This window comes from Cydia fagiglandana, chromosome 2, assembly GCF_963556715.1.
Source record: "Cydia fagiglandana chromosome 2, ilCydFagi1.1, whole genome shotgun sequence".
Classification (NCBI taxonomy): Eukaryota; Metazoa; Arthropoda; class Insecta; order Lepidoptera; family Tortricidae; genus Cydia; species Cydia fagiglandana.
In genome coordinates this window covers 17807099-17824511 of record NC_085933.1, presented here as the reverse complement: position 1 = coordinate 17824511, position 17413 = coordinate 17807099, and the positions used below count along the sequence as shown (strand labels likewise).

Genomic DNA, 17413 nt, shown 5'->3' with positions numbered 1-17413 from the left:
TACCGTCCAACGGGGTGTAGGGATGAAAACCGGGAATAGCGTTTACCTAACTAGACTTATATCGACCGTGATTACCTTTTGTATTGTTTTTGAGCTCCCGAACCGTGAATCATTCAAAATTAGATTAAATTCGAAGTAGATTTTATTATAGGTACTACTCCGTTAATATCTAGAATATTTGAGTTTTAACGCGGTCACACACTGCGGACCCAAATACCTATAAAATGTGACTTCTTTCGAACAGTGATGTGGCTGTTCCGTACATCTAAGCGCCGTCATTGTTAAAAAATGACTAGACGGCGGTTTTGTTGGCCCGGCGTAGTCCTACTGCAAAATATGTGGACGGTCTAGGTACTTTCTGGCGCATCAAAGATTAATTGGCTTTATTGTTTAATCGTGACTTATTCCGCAGGACCCGGCGCTGGACTCGTACACGCTGGAGCACGAGGCGCGCAAGCTGGACAGCACGCTCGCGCACAGCCTCCCGCCGCTCAACGATAGCTACGACAGCTCCAAATAAAACCATAGCTCTACCAGTGGGGTGAAACTGGAGCTTTCGGGCGCTCTCGGCTCAGCGATGTTACGAGCAATTAGGGTTGGCAAAATTTGACGCGCCATTGCGTGCACAACGACACGATAAGATTAATGAAACTTGACAACCCTAAATAGCCGAAAGAAATAGTGCCATACATTAGAAAGGGACAACATGATTCGTCCCTGAATCGCTGTCAAACTTCGGTTTTGTAGGAAGTGTTATTTCTGTACTGTAGTATACTATTATTTATTCTGTGGCTCTAGTGTCGGTCTATTTCACTTAAGATATCCTATTGTAGATTGGCCACAACTCTAGCTGATCTCCTAACATTTGTTGTTACGAATCTAGGGCTCCACGCGCTGTGCTAACGGACGAATGTTCCGAGGTGAATAGCTACATTGTTCACATTTTTTACTCTGTTAGCGGACAACAGCAACAGATTTGCAATTTTGCGTAAAATAATAACGTATTTGTACCCATATAAATACGGTACGAAATCAAATGTATTGATGTCTCACGTGTAAAATTAAAGGATTCGTAAGTTTCATGACGCGCTGCCGATCGTACCTATTTTAGATTCTTTTTATTCATCATCTTTTTACTAGTTTATTTGATTCAACATTTATAAAATGTACACACAGTATTGAAACATATCTTTTGCATTGTTAATATCATTAGTTATTGTTTACAATTAAGATTTTATTTTATGAAGAATTATTTACCTACCGTAAAATGTCCCTAATTTACTCCCCACTGGGTAATTTCTCTGTATTATATGATGATACAGTGATGATATACTTTAAATCGGCATATATATCAACTTACCACAATATAATAATTTCTAATTTTGGAGTAAAGTAGGCTAATTTTACGGTAGGTACCTAAATATTTTGCTAATGTAAGATATAATCAAGTGAGATAGTAAATAACAGTATTATGAAGCAATTTATCTAGTCAATATAAAATTAGTGCGTTAAAGTTGTGTGATATGTGACTAATTACTAACTGATTCATTGAAAAAGGTATAATTACTGGCTCAAGAAATTGGTGCCAATGTCAAGATACAGGTACCCAGAGGCGTACCATTAAGTCCATTCCATTAGTATGCACTAAAATTAATATTTGTTAAGTATTACCTAACACAGGGGTCTCCAAACTTTTTTACCTGAGGGCCATATTGCGCTTCAGAAACTTTTGCGCGGGCCACCGGCGGCGCCCGGGGGTTGGGCTGAATCCCTGGAGCCTGGCTCCTTGGGTGTCGGCGGGCCGGATTATTATGTTGAGATGGTAACGAACGTACGAGTTTGTTACTCATAGGAAAATAAGCTAACTTATGGAGGAATCCGAAAAGTTGTCGGCGACGTACCTAAAAGGTCATTTTTACACCTAGTTATGGTTGGTACAAAATTTACACTGAATCTTACGAAAATGCTCATTAAATGAAAACTAAATTCATTAATAAATATAAAAGCTATTCAAAAGTTTGACACTGCGTGCTTATTTAGGACTTGTGTAATCACAAGCTTTGTCTAAGTAAGTATGTATATATATGTCGTTAAATTTAAAAGGTTATTTAGTTCACAACAATTTTAGTTTACTAATTGTTCCCTGTACTCTTTGATAATACCAAAGAGAATTAAGATGATAATACTGAAATATAGTTTTTTTTTATCTAGAAGGAAACTCGTATCATATAATATAATGTAGAAACTTTATACTATATCAAATATGATTTAATAAGATAAAATCTAAGAAAAAAACAGTGCCCCAGAATTTGACAGCTGAAGATGATGAATCTGTAAACAAAAGGCGCCATAATGTTTTATAGTAACTGCCGTACAGCGCCACCTACATTACATCAACTAATTCAAAGCACGAGTTTTTCTTAGACTTTATATTAAAAAATATATTATATTATAGAGGACAATATCTTAAGATATATTAATCTACCTATACTCTAAACTGCTTGTAGAATGTTTATTTTATTTTAATATATTACTATAGTCTGATGGAAAACGAAATATTTTAATGATGTGGTTCTGACCATGTTTAGATACTAAGTGGTCGCATGAAATAGACCGGCTTCGGCCTCGTTCTAGAGATACTTACCTAATGCCCATTTCTGTAAATATCATTTGTGTGACATTGCTACTATCTGGCTAAGTACAATAGTATAAGTACCTAGTCAAAATTATTGAAATATGATTTATTGTGCGGTGAAAATAAAACCATTCAAAGTGCACACTTGCAAGGATAGTAAAATGACGTCGAAATGTGCGATAAAACGTGTGATTCAATTCTTGACCGACTGATGACTTGAACCCCTGACTCATTGAAGGTCAGCCGGAAGTTGACGGAAATCATTTTGTTTGCCGAGTGACTCATAATGTAATCATGGTCTATAGTACGCATTTTTGAAATGTTTGGGTTTGTTATGATTACGAAGTAGAACATTTTTAGAATCGTCAAAGTTACTGTCTGTCTACTATCGATAAGTTACTGTTAAATGAATGGGAAGGAAAACACAAAATTACGACGTAGATACGAGGAGTGATCTAATTGCTTCCGTTCCTATGAATTCCAGACGTTTTTTCGTGTATTGTAATAATAATATTATCACTATGAAATTATTTTAGTTGGTATCTTCAGCCTGTTCATGCTACCTACCTATATATAGGTATTTTACATTACCTTGACTCCATCTATTTATTATGCATATTGGAAAAAAATCTAGTCTTAAATGTTGGTAGGTACCTACGCACTGGAACGTTTTCTATCCAGACTTGCTTAGTGAGTAACTTGTAGTTTATAGGAAATCGGTTTGTATCTAATCGCACAACAATATCGGTAGAAATGTCTTGACGCATTGTAAATTTATCTGAAAATGCAATGTTTTGATGTAAGGGAACAATGATGAGAGCTTAGTTATGTCATTAAAATTGCTTGATATGTTTGTGATTTATAAACTAAGTAGCTATATAATGACGATACTTGTTGACTATTATTAATATGTACTTATACCTATTGCGTCAATTTAGTAGGCATGGCAAAGTAGCGGTTTTCCTTGAATACTTGGGTGTGACCAATGGGTTCATCCATAGTCTACAGTTATTTTTTTATTACGTTTATCCTCTCACAATCCTAAAACTTAAATAAATTTAATAATTTATGTAGTTGCAATTGTAATGTGTCTGCCTATTTAAAAAAAAACATCTTTTTATGTACCTAAGTCAGAAATAACGGTCTAAATAAATCAATTCTGTAAATTTTCGCCTTCCTTACGTTTATCTAAGCATACAAATATAGGGAATCCATAAATTGTATCTAAATGGGGAATTTCGTGTCACATAGCACATAGCTTCACTCACTTCAAATATGATAGGTACTGATATTGATATTTATACATGTTGTTCCTACTAAAGGTCTGCCTACTCACAGCGCGCCACACTATCTCTGTAATTCCACGATACACGAGCATTATCATGCAGTAAATTACCAGCACTGATAACCGCACGTCCATTATGCGTCGCCCCGTTTTTCGCTGACCAATGCAGTTAATGAACTCGTTAACTTTCAATAACAAATAAAAGCGTCGCGCCAGGATGTGGATGACCCCATTGCCTGCTAAGCGACAGATAAACACGAAACGCCGGCGGCCCGGCTCCTGTGCCTTGATAAAAATATAAATGCAATAGATATATAAGTACTAAAGCAATTGTAGGTTTAGGCGAATCCACGAGCTTTTGATGTCCAATTTTATACTTCAAAATGTTGCATTTAAGACCTTGTTTTGAAAGAGCCGCGTGCCCCGGAGTGCACTCGGTCTAAGCGTTAGACCTTGTTTCACTCCACGGGGCGCGCCAACAGTACTGTCATTTAATGCAATTTCTTGTAATCCGACACTTATTTGCATTATACATAGATTAGATTGCTTAGTTATCGAGTAGGTACCTAGATTAAGTTAGCATACTGTGTTCATTTCCACTGGACTGTGTCAATTCTTATGTTACTAGAATGTCGACATATGCCCGCCACATCACTGCCATTGTTTTTTACTAATCAGCAATTTGTACCTACATTTTGATTTTGTTGTATAATGTGGGACACGTTTTATAAAACTTTTACACCGATTAATAAATATAGTTGTAGATGGTAATTGGTTGTTTCATTCAATTAAATTCCATTAAAATTCCGAGCCAAGTGTCGTTTGATTGGTGACGGGAGCTGCGGGCGTGAGTCACCGCGGTGAGGGCGCGGGGCGCGAGGGGATTTCGCCTCCACAGAGAACAAGCCAAGGCATAAATTTAAAATCGGTTTTATTGATAAATTTGCAAAAAAAGAAATTAATAGTTATTGTACAAGTCGATTATTGATTGAAAAGATAAAAATATACAAGTTCTTAATTTGCACAATATATATAAAAAATATAATTCAACTCAGATCGAAGTCATTACCAATATCCTTGTGCAGTAACCTTAAATGTAAAGAAATGAGAATGGAGGAAACATCTAATTCCGTAACAATATTTGAACACCTATAATTAGTATGTTTAACAAAGTTCCATAGAAGCAAAACATAGGTCGGTAATTACATTTAAATGAGCTGGTAATCATAAAACTTTATCCCATCTTCCATAACAATTAATTTTAGAGTTCAATTTCCTAGAGCAAGGGGTTATAGATCTGGCAGTGCGGCAGGGCCGCATGCTCGCTAAGGCTCACTAATCAATATTTGTTCCAGTCACCAACTCTGCATGGTGTCACTTCAACTTTTCCTTCGATACATTTGAATTATATAACAAGACAATAATATATCTGAAAAATTTAATGTATCCTTAATTATTTAAACATTACACACTGGTTCAGGCCCATGGGCTGTCCCAGCCCCTCATAGCCTGGCTCACATCACCTAGCCGTTCAGAAGTCAGGCTCCATTTGTTATTTTACTCAGTACTATTAGAACAATATTCTAGAAATTATGTTATACTATATGCTAGGTCCAGACAGTGGAGGCATACTTATGACCAATTTTCACTAATATGTGGCACTTATTATTGCTATTAAGATGTTAATCCATTTACACTTATGCCCACAAGTCTACCAAACTCATAATTAAATAATAAAACATGTGCCTGTACTATAATACAATGTCACTGCCCTTGAGTGTTTATCTTATGGCAAATACAGGCCGTTGTAGCTTTTCCTGTTCATTGTAATTGACGAGACTAGACTGTCTGCACATAGCATGATTCACAAGTTTAAAGCATACTAAATTTGACAAAATTCATTCTATTCTATGAAAGAATCTTGACCAAATTGAGATTATAAATTCAAATTGCTGAGGAGTGCATGTTGATTTCTATTGTTAAATAATTTTTCTATTGTTAAAAATGTACATTATTATACATGGTAAGATTAACCATTTTTCAGGTTGTACCAATCTATCACAAGGTTTTCCCAACAGATCGAAATATAATCCAAATAATTACTTTTTGGTGATTCATTTGAAAACGAGTCACATTATAGTTTTTCCTCTTTGATTGAAAGTAATCCTTGTATCTATTCCGCCAGGATACTATTGTAATAGATTGTGATCAGCATGCACTCCCCGGCAGCTTGATTAATGCACGGGTTAATGGAATAACAGCACTAGACTTGTTAACTTCTGAACCTATCAGCATCCACACATTACGATTGGAATTTTCTAGAGTGAAACACACAGAATCTATTTGAATACTTGTCCTAATTTACATAGATCAAAAAGTGTAACTACACATTTACAGGATAGGAGTTTGTATTAATTTTGCGTTATTCTGTGCATTATCCACTCGCGCTATAGCACTGGTCATGTTATAGCTCAACAAATGCACATTTAAAATGCTATAGGCAACCAAGTAACAACACTCGACCCACCCAGTTTAGTTAACTTTCGGAACCACAAGAGCCAAATTTAGGTTCGAGAAGTCTTTCAAATTATTAAATGTTTTATACCTAGTTGCGTCGGAGGCTCCAGGGACTCAAGCCTTACAAGAGAGTACACTTAACAGATTTCTTAGTGGTCTTCCCCGGCGGGCCAGGAGATTTCTTGTTGATTTGTCGTACTAGGTCATAGAACACGTCGTTCACGTTGATCTTGGCTTTCGCGGAGGTCTCCATGAAGGCGCAAGATTGGAACTGGCGCGAGAGGTTGTGTCCCTGCTCCTTGCCCACGACTCGTTCGGCCTCCAGGTCGCACTTGTTGCCCACCAGCACCATTGGCACGTCGTCCTTGTCCTTCACTCGTAGGATCTGTTCCCGCAGGTCCTGCAGGTCGTTGAACGTCGATTGTGCCGTGATAGAATATACTAACACGAATCCTTGCCCATTCTTCATGTACAAATCCCGCATCGCCGTGAACTGTTCCGTTCCCGCCGTGTCAAGGATTTCGAGCATGCACTGTTGCCCATCGACCTCCACTTGTTTCCGATAGCTGTCCTCGATTGTGGGATCGTATTTCTCCACGAAGATGCCTTGTACGAACTGTACTGTGAGGGCGGACTTTCCCACGCCTCCGCTACCTAACACTACTATTTTGTATTCGCGCATTATTTTCTATTTTGTGTCGCGTGATTTTATTGACCGTAATCAATATTTAGTTCGTTATAAAGCACATAAACTTGGAAGTTATTGCAAAAAAAAAAGATTTCAACAACTCAAACCGCCATGACACCGTTAACAGGGCGATGGCTCACACACTGTACCGATGTTGCCAACGTGTACCATAGATTAATAAATGTGTCATACCTACACATAATCATCGACTACAAAGAAAACTTAATTACCCTAAAAGTTATTTATAAATTTTGTAACTCTCACACTGAGCTTTTTATAAGATTGAAAATATTTATTTTCTAAACAACCAGTCCACGGGTCACTTTAGTTGAATATGAATATGAACTAATAGAGGACGTGGGTCTGTGGGGCAGGGGGCAGGGACAATTAATTGCATGGGATGCATCAAATTATTTAATCAATCAATGTACTACATTGGTACATGCCTTATTTAAAATTGTTGATGTTGAATATTGGTGAATCAGTGAATATTATAGGTGTTAATAAATAATATTAGTGTTTTTCTATACATGTTAATAGATCAATAAAGTAATAGAATTTTATTTTTAAGAATTTACAGCATGTTCTTATAGTGAGATCAAAGCGAGTTAATATAATTATACTTAAACAGTGTGTGTATTTTTTATGCTGGTAATGTTCTTAAAAATTAAAGTTCAGCGTTATATCCCTAGATGGCATTACCCTACTGTTTCTGAGCAAAAAGATTAAACTTTAAAAACCAGACAAGTGCGAGTCGGACTAGCGCAAGAAGAGTTCCGTACCATTACGCATAAAACGGCAAAAATCATGGATGTATGGTTAAATATGTATTTTATTCTGAAAATTTCAACTGTCTAGCTATCACGGTTAATGAGAATAATGAGATACAGCCTGGTGATAGACAGACGGACACGGACTGGAGTCTTAGTAATAGAGTCCCGTTTTTACCCTTTGCGTAAGGAACCTTGATAACAAATATAAAAATACTATCCCTTTGTAGGTATACTCATACCTACTTCTTTTATATAAGTATATAGGTACACTTTAGACTTCGAACATGTTCCTGGCGCACTTCAAAGGAATATTTTTTTTATTATTATTAAGTATTTCGTAGTCAACTACGTATTCTAAGATCCGTCCGAACGAAGAGTCCGTCTGTCCGTCCGAGGCTTTGCTCTGTGATCTAAATGTAAAGTGGGGATGATTTTTTTTCTGCTTGGGGTGGGGCTTGCGTGAGATGTCGTAGGATGGGTATTAGGAGTCTTCAACAACCATTTTTTAATAATAAAATAAAAAAAATAAAAATCATTTATTTCAAGCTTTCGCTCATATCGCGCTTACCTAATATTTACATTATAAAATTCGGACGGTATTTGACACACACAAGTTAACATACTAACATTATAATAAAATAGTAAATAATATAAATGGGTGATATACACCGTGTTTTTATTGAATTCCGTTAACTTCGGAGTATGGTTAATAAGTACGTTTAAGATAACTAAATGGCATAGTTAATTTTCGAAAAAAATATCCCACCAAAAACATAAATGTAAAAAAGGAGAGCCAAGTTCAATACAAAAATTATGCTTGGCTGTGGGGCTCGCCGCAAAAAGAATGGAGATCTAAATGAGTGCCACTGCCAAGTTCTATGCAAAATCCAAATATGTATTTATAGGAACAAAATAACATTATAAACAAGTATTAAACTCTATTTCTTTGTTTTATTGGATACCTATAACAATTGCTGTTATTTAAAAAAATGTGAGATCTTAAAGTAGGTTAGATTTGACTTGGCCAGTTTTCATTATATCAATCATTTTATATATATTGTAATTCTGATAAAACCTGGCCAAGCCAAATCTAACCTACTTTAAGATCACACATTTTTTTAAATAACAGCAATTGTTATAGGTATCCAATAACGCAAAGAAATAGATTTTAATACTTGTTTATAATGTTATTCTGTTCCTATAAATACATATTTGGATTTTGCATAGAACTTGGCAGTGGCACTCATTTAGATCTCCATTCTTTTTGCGGCGAGCCCCACAGCCAAGCATAATTTTTGTATTGAACTTGGCTCTCCTTTTTTACATTTATGTTTTTGGTGGGATATCAATAATTTTTGTAAAGAAAACTAGGCAGGTATTGAGATTTAATGTTTTTTCTTGTGTTTCTGCTGTATGGTTTTTACTTCTGTTCTTTGTATAATTATGTGGTACCGCGCGCCGCCGACGACACACCGTTGGCCGGTTGTTTAGAGCGTATTACAAGTTTTTTGTATGGGGACACCACTTATTTTTTGACTAACTAAACTTTATTTTAATATAGCAAATATAATAATACATATATTGGGGTAGTTTCAAATATCTGCTTGTAACGGTTCCAACGCTACAATAAAAAAATATTTTTTTGTATGGGGACCCCCCCTATTTTTTGACTTTTTTTTATTTTTAGATTTTTTCCTACGCTTACACACATTAATCGAGCTGGATTCCAAATTTCATCCTTCTAGGTCATCTGGAAGTAGGTTAGGTTTAGGTACTTATATGTCAGTCCCAATAAAAAATGTTTTTTTTGTATGGGGACCCCCCCTATTTTTAAACTTTATTTTATTTTTAGATTTTTTCCTATGGTTACACACAATAACCGAGCTGGATTCCAAATTTCATCCTTCTAGGTCATCTGGAAGTAGGTTAGGTTTAGGTACTTATATGTCAGTCCCAATAAAAAGTGGTTTTTTTGTATGGGGACCCCCCCTATTTTTTAACTTTATTTTATTTTTAGATTTTTTCCTACGGTTACACACAATAACCAAGCTGGATTCCAAATTTCATCCTTCTAGGTCATCTGGAAGTAGGTTAGGTTTAGGTACTATAAGTCATAAGTCAGTCTTAAAATTTACGACTTTTTGACCTTCATACCTTTATAACCGTTTGAGCTAGCTTCATGAAATTTGGGCTTCTAGATATCCTTATGGATATAATTAAACACACGTAGTTTTATGTGTTTACGTCAAAGATGTTTTGAGTTATAGAAGGGTCAAAAGTGGCACCAAGTGGTTCGTGTAATATTACACTCGGCGCTGGCTAGCCAGTTCCTTTGCTTGAACTTGGCTTGACACGCTGCCGCGTGTCTAGATTTTTTTTGCATTTATTTTGTAAAAAAAATTCAGTTTAAAAAATTATTAAATGTAGCATATAGCGTTGTTGTAACACGGGCATTCCATTTAACTCAACCAAAAAATTAAAATCTGTGACATATCAATGTTATTTCTAACATCGATCGACCGAGATTGTACTTAAGTTTAGTAGCAAATGTATGAACTCATTCTGAACACTAATCAATTTGTAAACCGGCCCTAAGGCAAGTGTACACGCTTGTAGAGGTCTTATAGGAAAAAAATAATTTATTGATTATCTCCGAAATGGAGTTAATTAGAATATCGGTGTCTTTGAGAAAGTTACTTGATTTAAGCTCAGGAATGCACCCTTGAAATTAACGGAAATCAAAAAAAACACGGTGTATATAATAATTTAAAATAAAATTCAAAAATTAAAATACAAAATTCAAAATTAAAAATAAATCAGGTCTCATCATATTAAATGTCACTTATCGAAATTAGCAAACGACGCATGCGACTTTGCCCAGTGGCCAATTATGGGGCTGTCATTAGCCTCCGCGATCGTCCTTAGGAGGCTGTTGGCGCTGCCGCGCACGCGTCGCATTAGGGTTGCGACTCGCTTACGCATTATTGAATGGAAGTCGTCCGTGCGTGCTTCCGCGAACATCCCCGATGCACTGCAGTAGCGCGGCAGCCCCATCAGCATCCTGAACGAGTTATTATAGAGGACACGCAGGGCGCTAAATGCTTTCTTTGTGTAGTTGACCCACAGGCTGCAAGTATAAAACGATTGACAGTAAGCTCTGAACAAGGTTAGCTTAACACTTGTTGTGCATTTTGCAAACCTGCGGATCAACATGTTACTTCTCACTGATAGCGCCCTGCGCTCCCCCTCCAGGTCCAGGTCGTGGTTTTGTGAGGCGGTGACCCAATGGCCCAGGTACTTAAACTGAGTTACCAATTTTAACTGCACGCCTCCTAATTCGATGGGTGGTACTATGTTATAGGTTTTTGTGCCGGCTTTAAAAATTAGTAGCTCAGTCTTATCAGCATTATACCTGAGGCCGTGGATCCCCGCATAGCTCTCACAAATCTTTAACAAAGTCTTAAGTGCGCAAACCGAGGGGCTCAGCAACACCATGTCATCCGCATAGCTGATGTTATTAAAGCTTTGGCCTCCGACTATGCACCCGGCTCGGGTGCCACTGAGCTCCTCAATCAGCTGATTTACGTAAAGACAAAATAGCCTTGGCGAGGTCAGCCCTCCTTGTCTCACTCCGCACTGCAGCTTATAGGGGTTCGACAGCGAGCCTGCCCATCGTATCCTGTTACTCTGGTTACTGTACCAATATTTCAGCAGTTCAACCAGCTCTCCAGGCACCGCAGCTTCACATAACTTTTTCCATAGGAGGTCGTAAGACACCAGGTCAAATGCCTTAGAGAGGTCCAAGAAACATGCGTAAACTGGTGTCTTACGATCCGTATAGTAACGAACTGTAACACTTTTTTGATGAAGTGAATATTTTCGGAAATCATCGCTCGCTGTGAGAGGGGACCTCTAACTTTTCGACATGATCTTAGTCCATCTCTTGGCCGGTGTTTTGTGTTTGTGGTTTTGAATAAATTTTCTCTGTTAACCATTTGTGTGACTTTGCGCAGTAAGAGTGGTGTGTCGTTTACACACCCACGACCTGCCATTTTCCCGCCTATTTGTCACCGCCGTTCGTGAGGCACGCTAGTATCACATTTGCTGTCTGATTTTATTAAAGACATACTACTTAAGAGCCAACAGGAGTGGTCATTTCTCCATGCAAACGTACTCGACTGTTTCCCCCGGGGGTTTTGATGCTAGAGCAATGATTTTTTCAACACAGATTAATATTGTCAATACATATCTGTGTCGGACCGTTTTGCTTTTTTTGATATTTTTGTTTTTTAAGGCGCTAGAGCCCTTCAAAATGGCCTAAATGGCCTCATTGACTATGCCGCAATGAGAGGCGTAGTATTGAAAACTGATATCAATTAGCCAATAAGGCAAAACGCCCCGACACAGATAATTTCATAATCATTTAGATTTACAAATTTGGTTACGATTGGTTAAGTTTTAGAGGAGGAAACAGTCGAGTACGAAACCTCGATTTTTAAGATTTATACGCAGGATTTTTCGCCTTGTCCTTATCGCACTAGTTTTAGGAGCCGCTTCCGTTAGCGAGACGGGTATATTTACCTAAAATGTTTAAAACTCAGCTCCTGTTTCGTCTTAATGGACGTGGCTGTAAGGGTTAATTAGTATAGAGCCCTTGTATATGGACTATGGAGCGCTGGGTGGTCGGTGTAAACCAGAGATGAACTCAATATAGAGGTTGCTGAATACCTAGGTATGAATAATACGAAACGAATATTCGGCCCATTTCTAATGCAACAACAGTTTGTACCAATTAGTGCCTAAAATGGAATAGAATATAATAAAAGGTATCCATCAGGACGCTTAAAACAACAAAAAATTATAAAACGCTTAAAACTGAAAAGGTTTCCCTGGTGTCAAGGTAGGTAGTCGTTAGTTCTCCATGAAACCCGTCCAAAAAACGCGAGATATTATAGTTATTAATTAGACATTATATTTTTATTAAAACTAGCTAAGTGCGTGTACCACGCATAATGGAGGGTTCCGTACCTTCATATGTGTAGGTACCTACAATACTTACAAAACGCGATACAAACAGAATTTTTAAAAAGAAGATAAGTTTTTTTAATAAAAACCTCATTAATGGCATAAATATTAAAATGTCTCCTTTAAGTAAAATGAGCCAGCTTAAGGATTTAAGGTAGTTTCCCTCCAGGGCCCGACTTATCTTTCCACCCTGTAGATTTAGGTAACAATAAAAAGCCAATTACAGGTACTCACAGATAGAAATGAAGTAGACAATATATCAAACTTTGCGCGCAATTTCACACATGCTATCACGTTTTATACAGTCATTTACAAAATATCAAGGAATACACTTAATTTATAGAACTCATAACTTATCTAGAACTAGCTGTGCCCGCGGCTCCGCCCGCGTGGAATTCAGTCTGTGTCAGTAAGCGGCTTTGGTAGGCGTACACTGCGTACAGCGTGGCACGTACCGTACGTCGGTCTATACCCGACTCTTTTGGTATATGAGTTGGAACGCGTACAGCGAGCCACGTACGTCGGATTACGTACGCACGCACTCATACTCAAAGCGGCGGGCGTAGCCTGACGTAAGTGGCGCACTGTACGCGTTCCATAGCCGGGCGCCTTCGGCGCCCTCATACTAAAAGAGTCGGGCGTAGACCGACATACGTGCCACGCTGTACGCTTACCAAATCCGGGCGTCTTCGGCGCCCTCATACTCAAAGCATCGGGCGTAACTCGACGCACGTGGCGCGCTGTACCCAAATATTAAAATAGTTTTCGGGGAAACTGTTTCCTAAGATTATTTGCACTCCCGTTAAAAAGTTAGTGGGGGGACACAATATTATTTACTTTTGAAGCCATTGTTTCCATGATTATTTACTGAATAAACTTAGTAACCTCTTAATGTATCTTCAAAAAAAAGCGGTCAAGTGCGAGTCGGACTCGCCCATGAAGGGTTCCGTAGCAGCAAGTAACATAATAAAATTGCGGTTTACGATTTATGACGTATGAATAAAAAACTACTTACTAGATCTCGTTCAAACCAATTTTCGTTGGAAGTTTGCATGGTAACATACATCATATATTTTTTTTAGTTTTATTATTCTCTTATTTTAGAAGTTACAGGGGGGGGACACATTTTACCACTTTGGAAGTGTCTCTCGCGCAAACTATTCAGTTTAGAAAAAAATTATAGTAGAAACCTCAATATCATTTTTGAAGACCATAGATATCCCACACGTATGGGTTTGATGAAAAAAAATTTTTTGAGTTTCAGTTCTAAGTATGGGGAGCCCCCAAAATTTATTGTTTTTAGGGTTCCGTACCCAAAGGGTAAAACGGGACCCTATTACTAAGACTTCGCTGTCCGTCCGTCCGTCCGTCCGTCCGTCTGTCCGTCTGTCTGTCACCAGGCTGTATCTCAGGAACCGTGATAGCTAGACAGTTGAAATTTTCACAAATGATGTATTTCTGTTGCCGCTATAACAACAAATACTAAAAACAGAATAAAATAAAGATTTAAGTGGGGCTCCCATACAGCAAACGTGATTTTTGGCCAAAGTTAAGCAACGTCGGGCGTGGTCAGTACTTGGATGGGTACCGTTTTCTTTTTGCATTTTTGTCCGTTTTTTTTTGCTTTATGGTACGGAACCCTTCGTGCGCGAGTCCGACTCGCACTTGCCCGGTTTTTTTTTAAATATTTTTGTGTGAAAATCTTAATGCGGTTCACAGAATACATCTACTTACCAAATTTCAACAGTATAGTTCTTATAGTTTCGGAAAAAAAGTGGCTATGCTGTGACATACGGACGGACAGACAGACAGACAGACAGACATGACGAATCCATAAGGGTTCCGTTTTTGCCATTTGGCTACGGAACCCTAAAAAGGAAAACCTACCTATCGAATGATGTATACCTACCTCCAACCACTAAGTACAACGTTGATTTTAATTGAAAAAATATTTTCTCTTTTAGTAGGTAATGTAACATGCGCATGCGCTTCATAAAACATAGGTACGTGCAATACCTCTCATACCTACTCATTAGCCGATAGGTACCTACATTTTGCAAATACATAAATACTTTCAAGGATTTCTGATTTCGAAACAAAATGTATGAGCCAATAGAAGTTCTCAACGGCCCTTCAATCACTCCAAACGCAAAGGAAAAAAAATATCTGAAAGGCGCTGCAAACTTCTCAAGTGCCTCTACACAGGGCTTGTGGAAAACACAACTTTCCGAGGCCTTCGCTTACGGGGCTTATTTTACGTCGCACCTCCGAAGTTATGTCATTAGTCAATACTTTAATTAAAACGTTCTAATTTCAATTTCATTGTGGGTGTGACATTGAATTGTGACCCAGCACCGTAATTCGTTGCGTAGTTTCGTTACTTCGATTTAGCTTTAGCAAGTTCTAGAGTCCCATCCATTTTTATATGCAGGGGTGCTAAGCGAATAGTTTTGCTAACCATAGGTACCACCTATTTGGATAGGTTTTTAGGTTTATTTACTAGCCGATATGTTTGTCCCGCTGCGGGACAATGGGCTCTCTTCTATTTGATTTACATGACTCCCGTCTCGGTGTAGTGCTTTCTCCTGCTAGTTGCTAGTGAAGATGTAGGCCATCCTGCCATCTCCGTCTGCCTGCCCCGCCTGCGCCCGGCGGTTACAAAAACCAAATCAAATATCATTTATTATCAGGCAACTAAGGCCCATAGATACATACCTTACAAACTAACATACATACAATAGTAAAATCTTACAAGCTACGTAACGCAAGCAAGCAACGCGTTAGCAAGTTACGTTAGCTATATATGAATTTCATAGACATGCCCTCCAGCGGAAACATGTTATGTGAGGAGCCAACATTTCTCTAGTTACCCACATATTTTCTCCATAAATCCTATAGTTATATGTAGTGCATAATTATTTTTCATCGTATTTTCACGGAAACGTACGAACGTGTCTTGCTATTTCAGTCAGTCTCGGTACAAAAAGTACTGAGGTTGACTGAAGTAGCATGACAAGTACGAATATGATACTCCAGCAAGCGAAAGATACCAAAATTGAAGTACGATCGTAGCGAGTTAAACAAACTTTGTACGAGGGTAAAACAAACTTTTCCACCTAGTGAAACAAAATTTTTCACCACACCAACTCGATGAAAATGCTAATTGTAAAATATTACGAATCAAATTCAATTATGTAATACCAACAACCTAACATGAGTCAAAAAGCCAACATGAGGAAACAACTCAACATTATTTTGTCACTCTTGTGGATAAAATGCAACTTGCTCATCTTAGTAACGGAATTTTTAAGTTTATAATATAACTAGTCCATACATACACATATGCTTCAGTGCTGTGCCTTTTAAACCGACGAACATAAATGACTTCGGCTCCGTGGACGTGGGATTCGATTTGTGTTCTCTCCTCCACCCTAAAGGCGGATTAAAAATAAAGTACTCTTTGTTTATTCCTAGGGCTTAGGTACGTTTTCTACGTACGAAATTAAAAATTAAAAATGCCGTAGACCAACTCGAACTTTAATTTTGATTATAAATGATGTAATTTTTTTACGTACGAAGGTAGGTACGAACCTAGGTACTTGTTAGTACTTATAATATGTATATACATGTAAAGGTGCGAGGGAGACGCACGGGTACACTAGTAGTTAGTTTTGACGGTAAGATATAATATATTACGCCATAAACATATTATGCACATAAGTATATTATATACATAGACTGCTACAACTCTAACCCTTCCCATAGTAAAGTAAAAATCACTTTATTTATGTGTGGTTTTAGCCAAATGTATTGGCAAGCACTTTATATTTACTTAACAAATGGCTCACCTAATAATAAGTAGGTCGAATTTATTCTAAAGGATAGTGATATACCGATTTCGGGGATAAGAAAAACTATACTCATATTCAGAAAAAATGGACAGCAGCTATAGGCAAATATTTCGGCTACCGCGCCCCGGGTCCCTTTTCTGTACCTACATATGAAAGCGAAGTACTTACCTACCTATCAACTAATAATTTATCTGCAGATACAACAATCTAGGAGTGACACTGAGCATGGCCCGACATGCTCTTGGCCGATTATTTTACTCCTGGTTAGGTAGTAAATGTTAAATGAACGTAGGTAAATAAAAAATCCGGTAGATACATACACTGGTAAAAGAATGTTATAGGTAGAAATAATACAAAACAGAATAAAAGCTTTGTTGAGCTAGTAACGGATAAAATGGCGGGCCGAACTGTACCTACTTTTAAATCCGACGTTGACGCGAATGAATGTTATGCCTTTTTTGGCTTTTATACGTGCAGGCAGATTTATTGTTTCTCCTATTGGTACACTCATAAATAATAACTTTTATTCTTTTGAAATAGGTAGTTAAACTTTTATAAATAAACATAGATTTGGGTTTTATCCTCTTTATTGAAAATATCAAACATAGTGGCAGTTTGGGATAAGCACACACTCAGTAT

General features: G+C 37.5%; 3 protein-coding genes and 1 long non-coding RNA gene across 4 annotated transcripts in view; 1 reads left to right on the top strand and 3 right to left on the bottom strand.

The window, feature by feature from the left end:
* Positions 1-4691, top strand: part of LOC134672891 (rootletin) — a 66029-nt gene extending 61338 nt beyond the window's left edge. Inside the window, exon 40 of the mRNA XM_063530842.1 lies at positions 413-4691. Within this exon, the coding sequence (XP_063386912.1) occupies positions 413-520 (108 nt within the window). The 3' untranslated portion in view covers positions 521-4691. The remainder of the gene's footprint in view (positions 1-412) is intronic.
* A 143-nt stretch (positions 4692-4834) lies between these two features.
* Positions 4835-7279, bottom strand: LOC134677486 (ras-related protein Rap-1b). Its single transcript, XM_063535971.1, has one exon. It carries the CDS (start codon positions 7117-7119, stop codon positions 6559-6561), a length of 561 nt encoding a protein of 186 aa, XP_063392041.1. The 5' UTR covers positions 7120-7279; the 3' UTR covers positions 4835-6558.
* Positions 7280-10736: 3457 nt separating this feature from the next.
* Positions 10737-11393, bottom strand: LOC134672881 (uncharacterized). Its single transcript, XM_063530833.1, has one exon. It carries the CDS (start codon positions 11391-11393, stop codon positions 10737-10739), a length of 657 nt encoding a protein of 218 aa, XP_063386903.1.
* Positions 11394-14610: 3217 nt separating this feature from the next.
* The window catches only part of LOC134677523 (uncharacterized), a 347203-nt gene continuing 344400 nt past the window's right edge, over positions 14611-17413 (bottom strand). The window contains exon 2 of the long non-coding RNA XR_010100041.1: positions 14611-14706. This is a non-coding gene — a long non-coding RNA (uncharacterized LOC134677523). The remainder of the gene's footprint in view (positions 14707-17413) is intronic.